Source organism: Solea senegalensis, linkage group LG18 (assembly GCF_019176455.1).
Source record: "Solea senegalensis isolate Sse05_10M linkage group LG18, IFAPA_SoseM_1, whole genome shotgun sequence".
In the NCBI taxonomy this organism is placed as follows: Eukaryota; Metazoa; Chordata; class Actinopteri; order Pleuronectiformes; family Soleidae; genus Solea; species Solea senegalensis.
Genome location: NC_058041.1, coordinates 1,057,260 through 1,070,900, shown reverse-complemented (window position 1 = coordinate 1,070,900; position 13,641 = coordinate 1,057,260). Strand labels below are relative to the sequence as shown.

The 13,641-nt window shown below is 39.4% G+C and overlaps 3 protein-coding genes across 6 annotated transcripts in view; all 3 read right to left on the bottom strand.

Annotated features, from left to right (window-relative positions):
- wu:fj29h11 (protein NO VEIN) overlaps positions 1-5,910 on the bottom strand; it is a 32,074-nt gene extending 26,164 nt beyond the window's left edge. For 3 of the 4 annotated variants that reach the window (XM_044013919.1, XM_044013920.1, XM_044013921.1), the window contains exons 1-3: positions 4,709-4,732; positions 2,017-2,728; positions 7-205 (exon numbers count right to left, since the gene is read on the bottom strand). In XM_044013919.1, the coding sequence (XP_043869854.1) occupies positions 7-205; positions 2,017-2,728; positions 4,709-4,725 (928 nt within the window). In that variant the 5' untranslated portion in view covers positions 4,726-4,732. Of the gene's footprint in view, positions 1-6; positions 206-2,016; positions 2,729-4,708; positions 4,733-5,841 lie in introns of those variants that run through there. The other variant, XM_044013922.1, reaches the window with a different exon arrangement.
- Positions 5,911-7,542: 1,632 nt separating this feature from the next.
- LOC122758785 (sulfotransferase 2B1-like) lies at positions 7,543-10,731 on the bottom strand. The gene is made up of 6 exons (XM_044013092.1): positions 10,486-10,731; positions 9,951-10,162; positions 9,319-9,445; positions 8,114-8,208; positions 7,852-8,032; positions 7,543-7,764 (listed from the first exon to the last, which is right to left on the bottom strand). Exons 1-6 carry the CDS (start codon positions 10,664-10,666, stop codon positions 7,655-7,657), a joined length of 906 nt encoding a protein of 301 aa, XP_043869027.1. The 5' UTR covers positions 10,667-10,731; the 3' UTR covers positions 7,543-7,654.
- Positions 10,732-10,940: 209 nt separating this feature from the next.
- LOC122758786 (sulfotransferase family cytosolic 1B member 1-like) lies at positions 10,941-11,681 on the bottom strand. The gene is made up of 3 exons (XM_044013093.1): positions 11,651-11,681; positions 11,270-11,450; positions 10,941-11,178 (listed from the first exon to the last, which is right to left on the bottom strand). Exons 1-3 carry the CDS (start codon positions 11,657-11,659, stop codon positions 11,069-11,071), a joined length of 300 nt encoding a protein of 99 aa, XP_043869028.1. The 5' UTR covers positions 11,660-11,681; the 3' UTR covers positions 10,941-11,068.
- Between the last annotated feature and the right edge of the window lie 1,960 nt (positions 11,682-13,641).

Genomic DNA, 13,641 nt, shown 5'->3' with positions numbered 1-13,641 from the left:
GGCTACCTGCAGGTGTTAGCGACATATCGGTACCGTTAGCTGCTCTTGGTTTAGCTTGAGCGGACACATTCTTCGGACCACATGCTTCCACGCTGTCCTGCAAAGACTTGCACTCAGCAAGAGAAATTGCCTCGCCAAAATGTCGGAAGTAAAACAACTGTAGCTGCTCCAGAGATGGATTATTCAGATGGTACCTCTCCTTCACCTGGAACACATCAAGGAACTTTTTAACATACAGTTGAAACATTAACACTGGTTATTACTTTGTGGTCTGTAAAGGACAAAGGTACATGTTAAGGTTAATATTGGTCTACAGCATGATTTAGCATCCAAAATTCAAACAGCTGTATTTTGCTCCTCATTAGCTTAATGCTTATTTATGCTTATACTTGTTTTTACATTTAATAATAAATAAGGTCACGGCTAAATATCGTATATGCAGTTAGCTGGGGATTTTGGAAAGTACTGACTGACCTCAAAGTGGCATTTGGTAAATCTATCAATGTGAACTTTGGGCTAACTTTAGCATAGCCCTCTCACCTCCCTTTGCCTCATGTACAGTATGTGTGTCCCTAAATTCCCAAGCAGAGAAGAATGCCCCTCTGTGGAGTTCTGGCTCCTGATTGGGTAAAGTTTTCTGAGATAGTGGAAAAGTTTCTCTTGCAACCCTTTCATGACAGCATGGTTCCAGTTCCAAACTGATCATTTGGTTATTCCTTACAAACTGTGACCTAATCAGTGGGTGAAGAAAAACACAATCTTTGGAGATTTGGGCATTCTCCCAAATTACAGCTCGCAGAAGCTCATTGCAATCTGTGACAAGTGTTTACTTCAGCTCTTGTTGTGCACTGAGTAATGCCCTCCATTGATGACACTGGGCAGTGGAACTTTGGTTCTGCTTCAACTAGAGCAGCACCCGCATCTCAAAATGTGGGTGTCTGGACACAGTGATTTTCAATGTTTTAATCACAAGAAAGCCCAGACTAGATCAGGGGTGGCCAACCACTCAGAGCTGAAGAGCCACATTTTTTACAGTGTTACTGCAAAGAGCCACATCATACTCACGGGCACACATGAACATCCCCCCATCCCTTCCTCTCACCCTCTCTCCCTCACACACACAGACAGATCGCTGTTCAACATGTTTAATACTTACATTCAAATGGCGTCTGTAATAATCCTCTAGTGTGTGACAGGCTTTATGCGATTAACAGACAAACGTTCCTTGAATTAATCGATGGGTGAAATTATGCTCCTTTCATCATCTGTCAAATTTTCATCAAAAGTCTTTGTTTACATCAGAGAAACTTTCAGAAACAATACTTTGATTAAAAGGACGGCCAGGCTCCTTGAATAAACAGAATAAACGACTCTCTTGTGAAGGATAAAGTGGTAGAATGTGGACGATGTTGTCTCACTGCAGTGGGAGTTAGTTCCACTAAATGTTCTTTGTTCAAAGTCACCAAAGGACTCTTGCCTTTTATAGGCAAGTGTTAAAGAACCACAGATTAATATTGAGGTCTAACTACATGATTAGATTAGAGGAAAGGGAACAAGGAAGAGGATAAAAGAAAGAGAATGAGAATGAAGGAAAACTCTCAACTTGCTTTGAGAGCTTTGAACTAAGAACTTCACACTGGGAAATGATTAGAAAACACAAGAAGAACAACTTTGGACTGCGATTGGAAACTTGAATTGTGGAGGGCAACGTTACACCTTTCAGTGTACAACCTCGAAGAAGTGCAGCTAAACTAAGCTAAGCTAACTCCCAAACAAAAAAACCTCCATTATCTTACCTTGTTTGGACATTTCAACAATAGCCTTGTTTCCACCAAACAGAAGAGTTTGGTGTATTTTAATTGTCAAAGATTGTGAGTAGTTACAGCGTAATAACTGTGCTTACTCTGCGTTTCTCAGTATAGCTGTGTCTGACGTGAATCTGGCGTGACAGGAAGTGTTAGGCTGCACTTGATGACTAAGTGAATTGTGGTGCTTTTATTTTTTCTTCCTACCAACCTCTGAAATCCTCTGGTGAAGCTGCAGTTGGTCAGCTGGCTCAGGTCTAGCGCCTGGTGCACCCAGATGTTTGCTTCCTGCCTGATTGAGGGGAGGGAGGCTGACCCTTGGCATTTTAACAGTAGACGTAAAGGTCAACTCAGCCACACGTGATTGATTTCTGTCTGGAGTGGACGACCTGCTGCCGTCTTTCGATGTGGCTGTCTTCAGACCTCCAGGTGGATTCTGAGGCTGGTGACTCCTGTGGAAAACCACTTCTTCTCTCACAACCAGATCGCTATCCAGAGAGGCAACCAGGCTAGTGATGGAGTCAAAGCCCAGCAAAGACAGGGTCAGGTTGTTGTGGTAAGTCTGACTGTAAGAAGTCGTTAGTCTTTTAATGGGGATACCAGCTGGATGCTGCTTCACCATCGACACTACATTTGCCAGGGCATCCTCAGGTTTCTTGTTCTCCACACATTTAAACTCAGCCCTCTTCAGTTTGTGAAAGTGGGATTTGTGAAACACCACTTTCTTTTCCACAATCAGATCCCTTTTCAGAGAAGCTACGAGTTCAGCCATAGAGGTGAAACCCAGATCAGATAAAGTCAGATTCTGATGGTATGTCTGGTTGTAGAAAACGGCCAACTTGCTAAGTGGAATCCCACCTGGGTGCTCCTTCACTAAGGCCACTACGTTTTTCAGCTCCTTCTCCATCTTGGATAGGGCTGTTCTGGAAGGAAAATACCAACAAAAGTGGTGATGAAGACATTTTATTTCCATTTTACATCAAATTATGTTTGGTGTGGATGATTCTTAGCAGCACAGAAGCAAGCCAAGGACAATAAATAAAGCTACATATATAAATACATATAAAGTATATATAAAGTAATAAAAGTGAGTAAGTAAAGAGATGTAATAAAAATATAATTAATCTCTTTGGTCTTTGCTTTTCTCCATGTAGATTTGGTGACTTCCATGTCTTATTTTGACACTTCCTGTTTTGTTTCGATACTCACCTCTTGCTTCTTGATTTTTACCTCTCGTCTTGCTTCATGTTTCTGCTTTACTGTCCTAACTAAATGTACTTCACCGGTATAAATACTCTCCGTCTCATCTTTGTTCTCTGACTGATACTTAACTTGTGGGCTCTTTGTTTTCTATGGGAGCCCAGTTCCGCCACGCCAAAAAAAAACATCCATACCTACGTCAAAATGTTTAAATCAAAAGTATGAGAGAGCAAGTCATAAACATGAGCTACTAAATCTTAATTATGAGACAGCATCACGTTATATAATTAGAATTACAAAATGTTAAGTCATAATTTTGACATACTAATGCAATAATGAGATACAGTCTTATTATTATGACTCACTAAGTCATATTCCTGTCATACAAAGTGATAATTATGAAATTCTAACTCATAATTATAAGACACTAAGTCGTCATATGGAGATTTGAAGTCATAATTATGAAACTCTAGGTCATACTAAGTCTTAATATAGAGATACTTAATCATAGACAGATATTAAGTCATAATAGGTATATACTAAGTCTTAATATAGAGATACTTAATCATAGAGAGATATTAAGTCATAATATGGAGATACTAAGTCTAAATATAGAGATACTAAGTCATAATATTGAGATACTAAGTCTAAATATAGAGATACTAAGTCATAATATGGAGATACTAAGTCTAAATATAGAGATACTAAGTCATAATATGGAGAAACTAAGTATTGATATAGAGATACTGTCATAATAGGTATATACGAAGTCTTAATATAGAGATACTTAATCATAGAGAGATATTAAGTCATAATATGGAGATACTAAGTCTAAATATAGAGATACTAAGTCATAATATGGAGAAACTAAGTATTGATATAGAGATACTAAGTCATAATAGGTATATACTAAGTCTTAATATAGAGATATTTAATCATAGAGAGATATTAAGTCATAATAGGTATATACCAAGTCTTAATATAGAGATACTTAATCATAGAGAGATATTAAGTCATAATATGGAGATACTAAGTCTAAATATAGAGATACTAAGTCATAATATGGAGATACTAAGTCTAAATATAGAGATACTAAGTCATAATAGGGAGATACTAAGTATTGAGATAGAGATATTAAGTCATAATATGGAGATACTAAGTCTAAATATAGAGATACTAAGTCATAATATGGAGATACTAAGTCTAAATATAGAGATACTAAGTCAGAATATGGAGATACTAAGTATTGTTATAGAGATACTAAGTCATAATAGGTATATACTAAGTCTTAATATAGAGATACTTAATCATAGAGAGATATTAAGTCATAATAAGAAGATACTAAGTCAGATGCTAAGGCATCCTACAATTTTGGAGACAATTTCTCAAAATGATGACGTAGTATCTCATAATTATGAGACGTATGCGTAAATGGGCTTCCATAGTTTCCTGCACATGTGTAACCTCATTAAACATGAAATCCAGTAGCACCGTGGGGTTTCATTCAGGGCCTTCAGTAAAAAAAACACGCACAAACACCGACTATATTCACGAGACAGTTGATCTGCAACAACCATAGCGCACACGCGCGCACACACACACACCACTGCGCATCTATAGGCTACGTCACTATTTATGATCAACACTTTTGTCCTCACCACTTGTAAAACATGTTATAAATGTATCATTAACACTCAAACTACCGTAAATGATGAATCATTTCCTTCTTTTCTCCAAACGATCGCCGTGAAAAGTGCACACGAAGGAGATGAGAGACATGGTGGATCAGTGGTGGTAATGCAGTGATCACAGTTTACTTCAAAACCCGCCAAAGGTTCAAACGTCGTTGATGACATCACTGGGGCGGTCTGTCACTATGATATCACATTTTGATTGGCTGACGACACACGTCAGTCAAAGTTATAAACAAATAGGGAAGTCCAGCAATACGACTAGAGCTGTGATGCGTTTAAGGACATCCAGGAAAATCCAGCTCAGCTTCACAAAAAATAACCATATTCTTTCTGGAAATATAATCATAACATGCTGAAAAAGTCATTGAATTCAGACACGTTCAGACACACATTCATTTGATTATTAAAAATAATGATAATAATAATAATAATAAATACTTTTTTGATATATTTGATGAAATGTTCTTGGTTTAAAATAAATACACAGATATATATATTCAATAAAAATACACTTAATGTTGGTGGTGTGAAAGAATTAAAGGGATACAAATACACTACTGTAAGTGACAAAAACAGGACAGATTTTTGAGTTTGTTGTTTACAACAAGCACCAAAAAAAAACCTGTCCCAGAGGGTTTGAAATTCAGTTCACAGACCATAGTCACGTGGAAACAGCATGACTGAGTCATCAGTGACACAACAGCGAGGACATTGATTGTGTAAGAAGCATCTATTTCACACGCCAGACCATAATTATCCATGACTAAAATAACACTTTAACATAAAGCTAAATAAATGAACCAAACAAAAGTTGTTTAATTTTTAAAGGTCCACCCGGAGGACCTCCACGTACCACCGAGGGGGCGACACCCCCCACATTGAGAATCGCTCATCACAGTGAGTGTGGACATTAGAAAATATTCAGCAGTCAATTACTGTTTGTTTGTCACAAAGACAAACAGTCTCTTTGTTCATACTATAATCCAGGAAAAAATGGAGCATAACATCATAACATCGAGTATTTTCAGTCACTTCATTAAATAGCTGCTCTTTCTTTGTTTGTTTGTCTGCGTAGAATATTCCCAAACTAAACCACAGCCAATGCCACACAACTGTATGAGGAACAAAGCAGATTATCTTACCTCTTCTTTCAAATAGGAAGTTCTGTTGTTGGTCGATCTCTGAGGTTCAACTTCCACGTGAATCAGCTTATAAACACACACACACACACCCACCTCCTCCTCCTCCTCCTCCCCCTGTTTCATGCAAAACCAAACCTCAGAGAAATGAAAGTGAAACTAACCAGAGAGCTCCTGCCTCTGTCTGTCTAATGTCTGTCTGCCAGTGATATAAGTGAAACAGAACTCTTGGATTCCTGGAAATTGTTCCTTCTGCCACACACCACACCACACCACACCACACCACACAAGGCGAGCCACAAAAACAGGAAATTATAGCATTACAAAAGCAGCTGTGTTGCAGCAGCCTTTCCATGTCTTTCACCACTGAGAGAGCAAAGAACTCGACACCAGAAAACAAGGAAATGTACAATGATACTGTCCAAAGTAACTCATTCACAATGTTAATGTCATCATGTGCTTAAAACAACATTTTTAGATTATCACAAAAGTTACAATGCCAAAGGTTACGACAAAAAGCTTACATTACCATGCAATCTTAGAATTTTTTCTTTTCATAAAATTATGTGATGTTACAAAATGCTTTAATGTTTTTAATGATTACAAAAAACAAAGAATTATGTTTCCACTCTTTTTACAAAATGCTGTAATGTTACAAAATGTGTTACTATCGCTACAGAAAAGTTACAAAATGTTTTCTTAGACAGACACATTTATATTTTACAAAATGTTAGAATGTTAAAAATATTACTAACTTGACAAAAAAATGTTTCCAAAAAGTTACAATGTTTTAAAAAATTTAAATGACCATGCAATGTTAGAAAATAAGATTTAAAAAAAAATTACATTTCCATTTTTTTTGGATGTTAGAAAAACAAAAAATACACAGAGATAACAATGATATTGTCACCACATGAGGTCAGTGATGAAGCAGAAAGGAAAACAAAACTAATCATGAGGCTGATTCAGCTGGACTGGCTTAAGTTTCACATTCCTTCTCCACCTCTGCTCTCTCAAGTCAGCTGCTGTGTGAAGATTGGAGACCATGAGACGTGATAATAACAATGTGTCAATAACAAGCGAAAACAGATCTGTTGCTATGGAAACTAAGAAGCAAAGGTGGGTTCATGTTTACTTCTATCTATCTATATTGCACAAACAATGTGGAACATACAACAGCATAATTATTAGTTATGCAGGTCTTTAAAAAGTCTTTATTTATAAAAGTGACGAAAAAACTCGATGTAAACACAAATATTATCATAACTGCCGGCTCATTTTTCTAATTTTTGTCACGAGTAGTGAGACAACTATCACTAAAAAGGAATTATATCCAGACTTTTTTTCCTCCAACAAATAAAAAATTGGTTTGTCAAATTTTACAAAATGTTTTAATGTTACAAAATGTTGTGTTTATGAAAATACTTTTTCTGACACCTTTTTAAATACAAAAAATACTTTTGTTCCATTTTTTTTACAAAATGTTTATGTTACAAAAAAATAGATTTCATATTTCTTATTATATTAAATCATGTATATTTTTTTATATACAGTATATATAGTGTAGAAATGTTAGAAAAGCATGTCACATGTTATTTCATGGTTATGTTAAGTAAAAATTTCATAAAATTTGGTGCATCAGACAAACCAATAACACAAGTTGTTAAAGACGTTGTAGCTTAATTACAAACAAATACAAGTCTCTTAATTTCAGAAAGGTTTATTTTGTATAACTGGGCACAATGAGAAGAGATGACAGTACATAAAACAAAAGACAGATTTTATGTCTGTGAAAATGGAAATATCAAGTTCTATTTTAGTCCCATACAAATGTATATTTGACATCTTTCATTTTGTCTTTGTAAACTGTGTCAAAGTATTCTGCCTCTGCCGCTGTCAGCTGGTTTTTCCAGTCTCCAGCGATTCCTGAAACACAAGCAGAAGAAAAAATATTGATTTAAATTAACATTACAGGTTTTTCTTTTTTGCTGTGTGGAATCACTGTGTTGGCACCTTTTCTCAGGAATTCCGACTTTGTCTGGTCCATAAACTCCTGAGGAACGTCCGAGTAGTTTGACATTTTGTTGAGTTTCATGTTCTGGAACAAACAGCGCTCTGCTATCTTCTCGATCACCTCACGATCCAGATGTTTCTCCAAGAACTGAGCGATTCTGGCCACTGAGTCCTTCAGGTCCTGCACCAAAGAAAAGTATTCAAGTTTTCAAGTTTACATTTTTCTATTGTTATGAGATTTCTTTTTTTTTTTTAATTGTACCATTTTCATCTCTTCATAGGAGATGTACATTATGTGGCCTTTATCTTCAGCATTTAGCCAGTCCTTCACATGATTGAACCATGAGTTAAAAGGAACTGGAAAGGAAAAGAAAACCACATTCAGTTTAAAGTTGTTTGCAGCAAAACTCTAGAAGTTTGGGCAAAATTGCAAAAATCAGCCAAAACTAGCATTTAATCCAAAATGGCCACCTTCCTGATCATGGGTCCAGAGGAATTTTTTGTTCAACCTGACCTGATACACGTGGTACACGATTTTCTAGGGTGTACGATAAACCTCAAGTCACAGTCACCTGACTCCACCTGCCAAGACACAACTCCTCATCAAGCCAACACTACTCACCTGTGATCACAGCTGCTACTCATCTCATGCAGTCAGCCCTCCCTATATACTCCAGCTCCTCGCTCACTCCTTTGCCAGATTGTTCTTCGCCCTCATGCAAGACTCCAGCGTTTATTTCTCTGACTTTCCATTGCCGACCCTGCCTATCCTTGACCTGCCTACCTGCCTAAACCTGGATCTTACCTCAGCCTTCTGTCCCTGACCATGTTTCTGCCTCAGCGTCTCTGGTTTCTGTCCACCTGTTCCTTGGACTGTCTGGTGAGCTTCCCGTTTGGTTCAACTCTCCGCATCTATCGACCAACTTGCCTGCTGTTTGCCATTTCCTCTGCTGTGGTCTAATAAAGACTGTTACCAACTGTCCTGTGCAGTATTGTGCTGCATTTGGGTCAGTACTACACCTGTTACAATTCAGGCACAATTATTTGCCCCTCCCATTGACCACGATAATTCACCAAACCACTTTGACGCGTAAAATTTCACCACGACTTTTGCATTTGCAACATTTTGCGAGGAGTCTGCGAGGCCCTGAAAAATTTGATTTGTGACCGAATTTGAAGATGATCACGTAGCCAAAATGTTCATTAAGTCCAAAATGGCAATATTCCTGTTGGGTTTGGATCTGGGCTGAGGAGGCTTTTTTTTAATTTGGTCTGACGTGTGCCAATTTTCCTTTATGTACATGATTCCAATTGTTCTGGTTGGTCCCCACCCACCCAAACATTAGCCACTCCCATTCACCAAACCATTTTCATGTAAAAAATTTAAAATGGGCCAAATTTTGTGCCAAAGTTTTGGGGCTTGCTCAGGCCCTCAAAATGTCCTTCAGTTACAGTTGGGTACTTTACCTATTCCATCCAGGAACTTGTGCAGGAACTCACTCTGTGACCCTGGTTTTACCATGTAGGAGGTGGTCCCATAATAATGAAAGGCGGATGTAAACACATCTTTGGGGTTTCTCATGACATAGATGACCTGCAATGAACGACATGGCATCTGTTCATCAACATTTCATTGAGCTTTGGCAACAGTACCTCTGCCTCTTTGATGTCTTCTCAGGGGACAATCAATTCATCCATTCATTTTCGACTGCTGTATCCTCTACAGGGGGGTGCTGTGCCAATCTCAGCTGACATAGGGCGATAGGCGGGGTACACCCTGGACAGTTCATCCTCAAGGGACTACCATGACAAAATTTAAAAAACAAAAATGTTGGTAAGAAAATAACCTGAGGCACTTTAGCAACTCGGGAGTAATGATCGACAACACCTTGCCCCCGACTCCCCGATGACCTATGACTTTGCACAATGTCGTGTGAATGATGATCGGTTGGGTTCATACCTGTAGTGTCGTCAGTGCCCCAAACAAGACACGGCAAGAACTCGTATCACAGGGATTGATAATCTGACACAGTGACCATCGTGAAAGACAAAAATATCATCTCTAAAGTAGAAGAGTTGCAGTAGGCCTTCACATGTACCTTTGGCTTTATTTCAAAGAAGCTTGGAGGCATTAGGTTGTATTTGAAGTGAGTCGTTAATACGCGTGGAGACGGCCTCTCCTCTAGATTCAGTTGGGAGGCTCGTTGCTCCTCCAACCAGGGAGCACGGTCCCAATTATGAAGAGACTCCACGGCGGCTGGGTCACCTCCACTCATGATCAGAGGGACGATCTCCTGCATCCAAGTTGTACCTAAAATTGAAAAAAAGGACACTTCTATGACTCTTTTTCCAGTGTGTTTTAACTGCCCTTAATCTGTTGATTGTCTTCTTCATTGTTCATAAAATGTTGAGCACTGTTCAATCCTGGAAATGGCAATGCCCTTGAATGTCTTGTTTTGTTCACAAACCAAATCATGCATTCCCTCATGATAACTGTGATAATGGTGCCTGAACTTGACTGGACTTTCTCCTCCAACCGTGCCCTTCTACAGCCCTGTGTGCAAAACAAACGTGGACTCTCGACTCTCGCTGTTCAGCAATGATCTATTGAAGACCTGCGTACCGTGCACTCACCCGACTTGGGATATGTTGCAATAACAACATCGTCTGGTCGGAAAGTGAATCCCTCGAAGTACGCGAGACTCTGAGGTGAATGCAGATGTGAAGGCAAATACATTCCTTTGTAGAGCGTGTACAACTCGGCTTCAGTCATGTTGTCGATCAGAGGAGACTGCAGCCGTGACTCAATCTGCATTCCTCTCTAGCTGGTGCAGGGCAGTGATATTGCTGTAACAGAGCTCCACCTCCTTCAACATGATCACACAAGGAGAGCTGCTCCAATAATGAACCCTTAAACCATGGAGTAAACCAGTGTATGTGTGTCTGGTTAAAGTAGGGTTGCGTAGGAGATCATTTTTTTTACCGTCGTAACCAATGGAACGGACAGGCCTGTAAGTAAATACACCATCCAATCATATTGAATGTCCCGAATGTCCCGAGTATCAGATCGTGACACATCAATCAAACCCTTTGCGATCAAAAATCTTTATTTCAGAAAGCTTTATTTTGTATAACTGGACAAAATGAGAAGAGATGACAGTACATAAAACAAAAGACAGATTTTATGTCTGTGAAAATGGAAATATCAAGTTCTATTTTAGTCCCATACAAATGTATATTTGACATCTTTCATTTTGTCTTTGTAAACTGTGTCAAAGTATTCTGCCTCTGCCGCTGTCAGCTGGTTTTTCCAGTCTCCAGCGATTCCTGAAACACAAGCAGAAGAAAAGATAAATATTGATTTAAAGTAACATTACAGGTTTTTCTTTTTTGCTGTGTGGAATCACTGTGTTGGCACCTTTTCTCAGGAATTCCGACTTTGTCTGGTCCATAAACTCCTGAGGAACGTCCGAGTAGTTTGACATTTTGTTGAGTTTCATGTTCTGGAACAAACAGCGCTCTGCTATCTTCTCGATCACCTCACGATCCAGATGTTTCTCCAAGAACTGAGCGATTCTGGTCACAGAGTCCTTCAGGTCCTGCACCAAAGAAAAACACAACTCTGGGCGTAGTTTTCCAGTTTAATTTTTGGTGGCTCTGTGTGTGTGTGTGTGTGTGTGTGCTTCCGCACTTGCCACTATGACCAACAGAGGGTGCCAGAGGCATGACTGGGGTGAAGTCTGTCATCTCTTATTGTTTTGTTTCTATTGTTATGAGAATTTTCTTGTTAATTTTTTACCATTTTCATCTCTTCATAGGAGATGTACAGTCATCGAACCATGAGTTATAATAATTCAATTTTCAAGTATGTACAATAAACCTGGTGTTACCCCAAACTTTTGGGGCATGCTCAGGCCCTCAAAAACATCCTGGCCCGACAGAATTCAGTCCTTGTCCGACAAGTACATTTTGATTGACAGCTTTTTAAAACCCCGAAACCCACTTACAGCCCATTATTCAAATGTGCGCACACACACAGCTCTTTTGCCCATTTGTCAAGAATGAGTCATTTATACATTTACATAGGCCACTGGGAGGTTGGAGCAAAGAAATAAAATAAGTCCTCTCTTCATCGTAACATCTCAGCACTCTAAATAGGCCTATAGGAGAAGGAGTGGGTTTGACTCCGGAGAGCTCTGGGTCTCGACTCTCCACATCTGTGGCACCTGCAGCCATGGCTTGCAGAAGAGTGTGGGCATGAGCATATACGGCATTCCATACCTGATTAAATCTTGTGGACACTCGCTGTTCAGTAAAGATCTATGGAAAACCCGCATACACTCACCCGACTTCGGATATGTCACAATAACATGATCTGGGCGGAAAGTGAATCCCCCGAAGTATGTGAGGCTCTGTGGTGAATTCAGCAGTGTTGGCAGATACATTCCTTTATAGAGCGTGAATAACTCGCCGTCAGCATTCCTCTCGGCAGGTTTTGTTGTAATTGAGCTCCACCTCCTTCAACATAACACAAGGAGAGCTGCACCAACTTGGCACAGACCACATCTATTAACATACGCCTCAGATTGATCCAGTCCAAATGGTTAATGCGACACCAGTAGATCTCAATATAGTGGTAATATTCTTGACGTGTGCCCAAAACGTATTGAATATAGAGGGACACTGGTTCATTGCATGTGGTACTGTAGGAAAATGATATTGTTCTGGGAAGGAATAAGAGTTGCAAACAACAGATGTTGTTTGCCCTCCCACTGGAAAGGATCACCTATTTGTTGAAGGGCAGGCACAATTTCTTTGAGCGCGTATGGGGGCCATTTATGTCATATTTCAAGGATTATGAGTTGTGAGAAATTATACGGGTGGTTGCTTTGCTTTTTATTAAAATGGGCACTGTGTTTTGTTTTTTTTATGGTTGTTATGTATGTCATGTTTTCAAAAATAAATAAATACAAATATTTTGGGGAAAAAAAATCCTCTTCACACCTCGATTGTAACCCATGAATTAATGCATTGTCACAAAAAATGAAAAATGTCAGTCACCTGTGGACGGACAGTAAAAACCGGTATCAGTATCAGATCATGATGCGTCAATCAAACCCTGTGCGCGAACCCCTCTTCGCTCAATAATCGCGTATGCCCAGAAAACAACGCCAGAGCTTAAGCTAGCCTGCTAAAACTTCAATGAGACCGTTGCAGCAACATGCTAACACATACCACATTACAGTAAGGGGGCTGGCTTTACTGCAGAGTTTGTGTGTTCCTGATTGTTGATCTGGTTCTCATGACATTTTCCCTGATGACGAGAGAGGCAGGCGAGTTCATTGACCAGCTGCTGTCCTCCTTCCTCCTGCTGATCGTGTTTCTGCTCCCCTGGGATTCTGTCGACGATGGCTGAGGCTGCGTTGTACATGCTGCACAAAGGGGTCTACCTGTCGGCACATGTGCACAATCCTCAGAGCCTGAAGTACTTTGAGGAGTTTACTTTCCGCAAAGACGACGTCATCATTGCAACTTATCCAAAGTCTGGTGAGTGCTGTAAATCACTCATTGAGTCGGGACAGGTTCGTGGTTCCTCATGTTCATGTCACATATTTAAAAGACCTGGTTTTAAGGTGACACAATGTAGGATGGTACACCAACTTACAACAACTACAATTGTAGTCAATTTGCATTACTGCCTCACAGCAAAAAGGTCACCAGTTTGGGTCCTGGTTTGACCCAAGGCCTTTCTGTTTTCAGGTTCTCCCCATGTGCACATGGGTTGGCTAC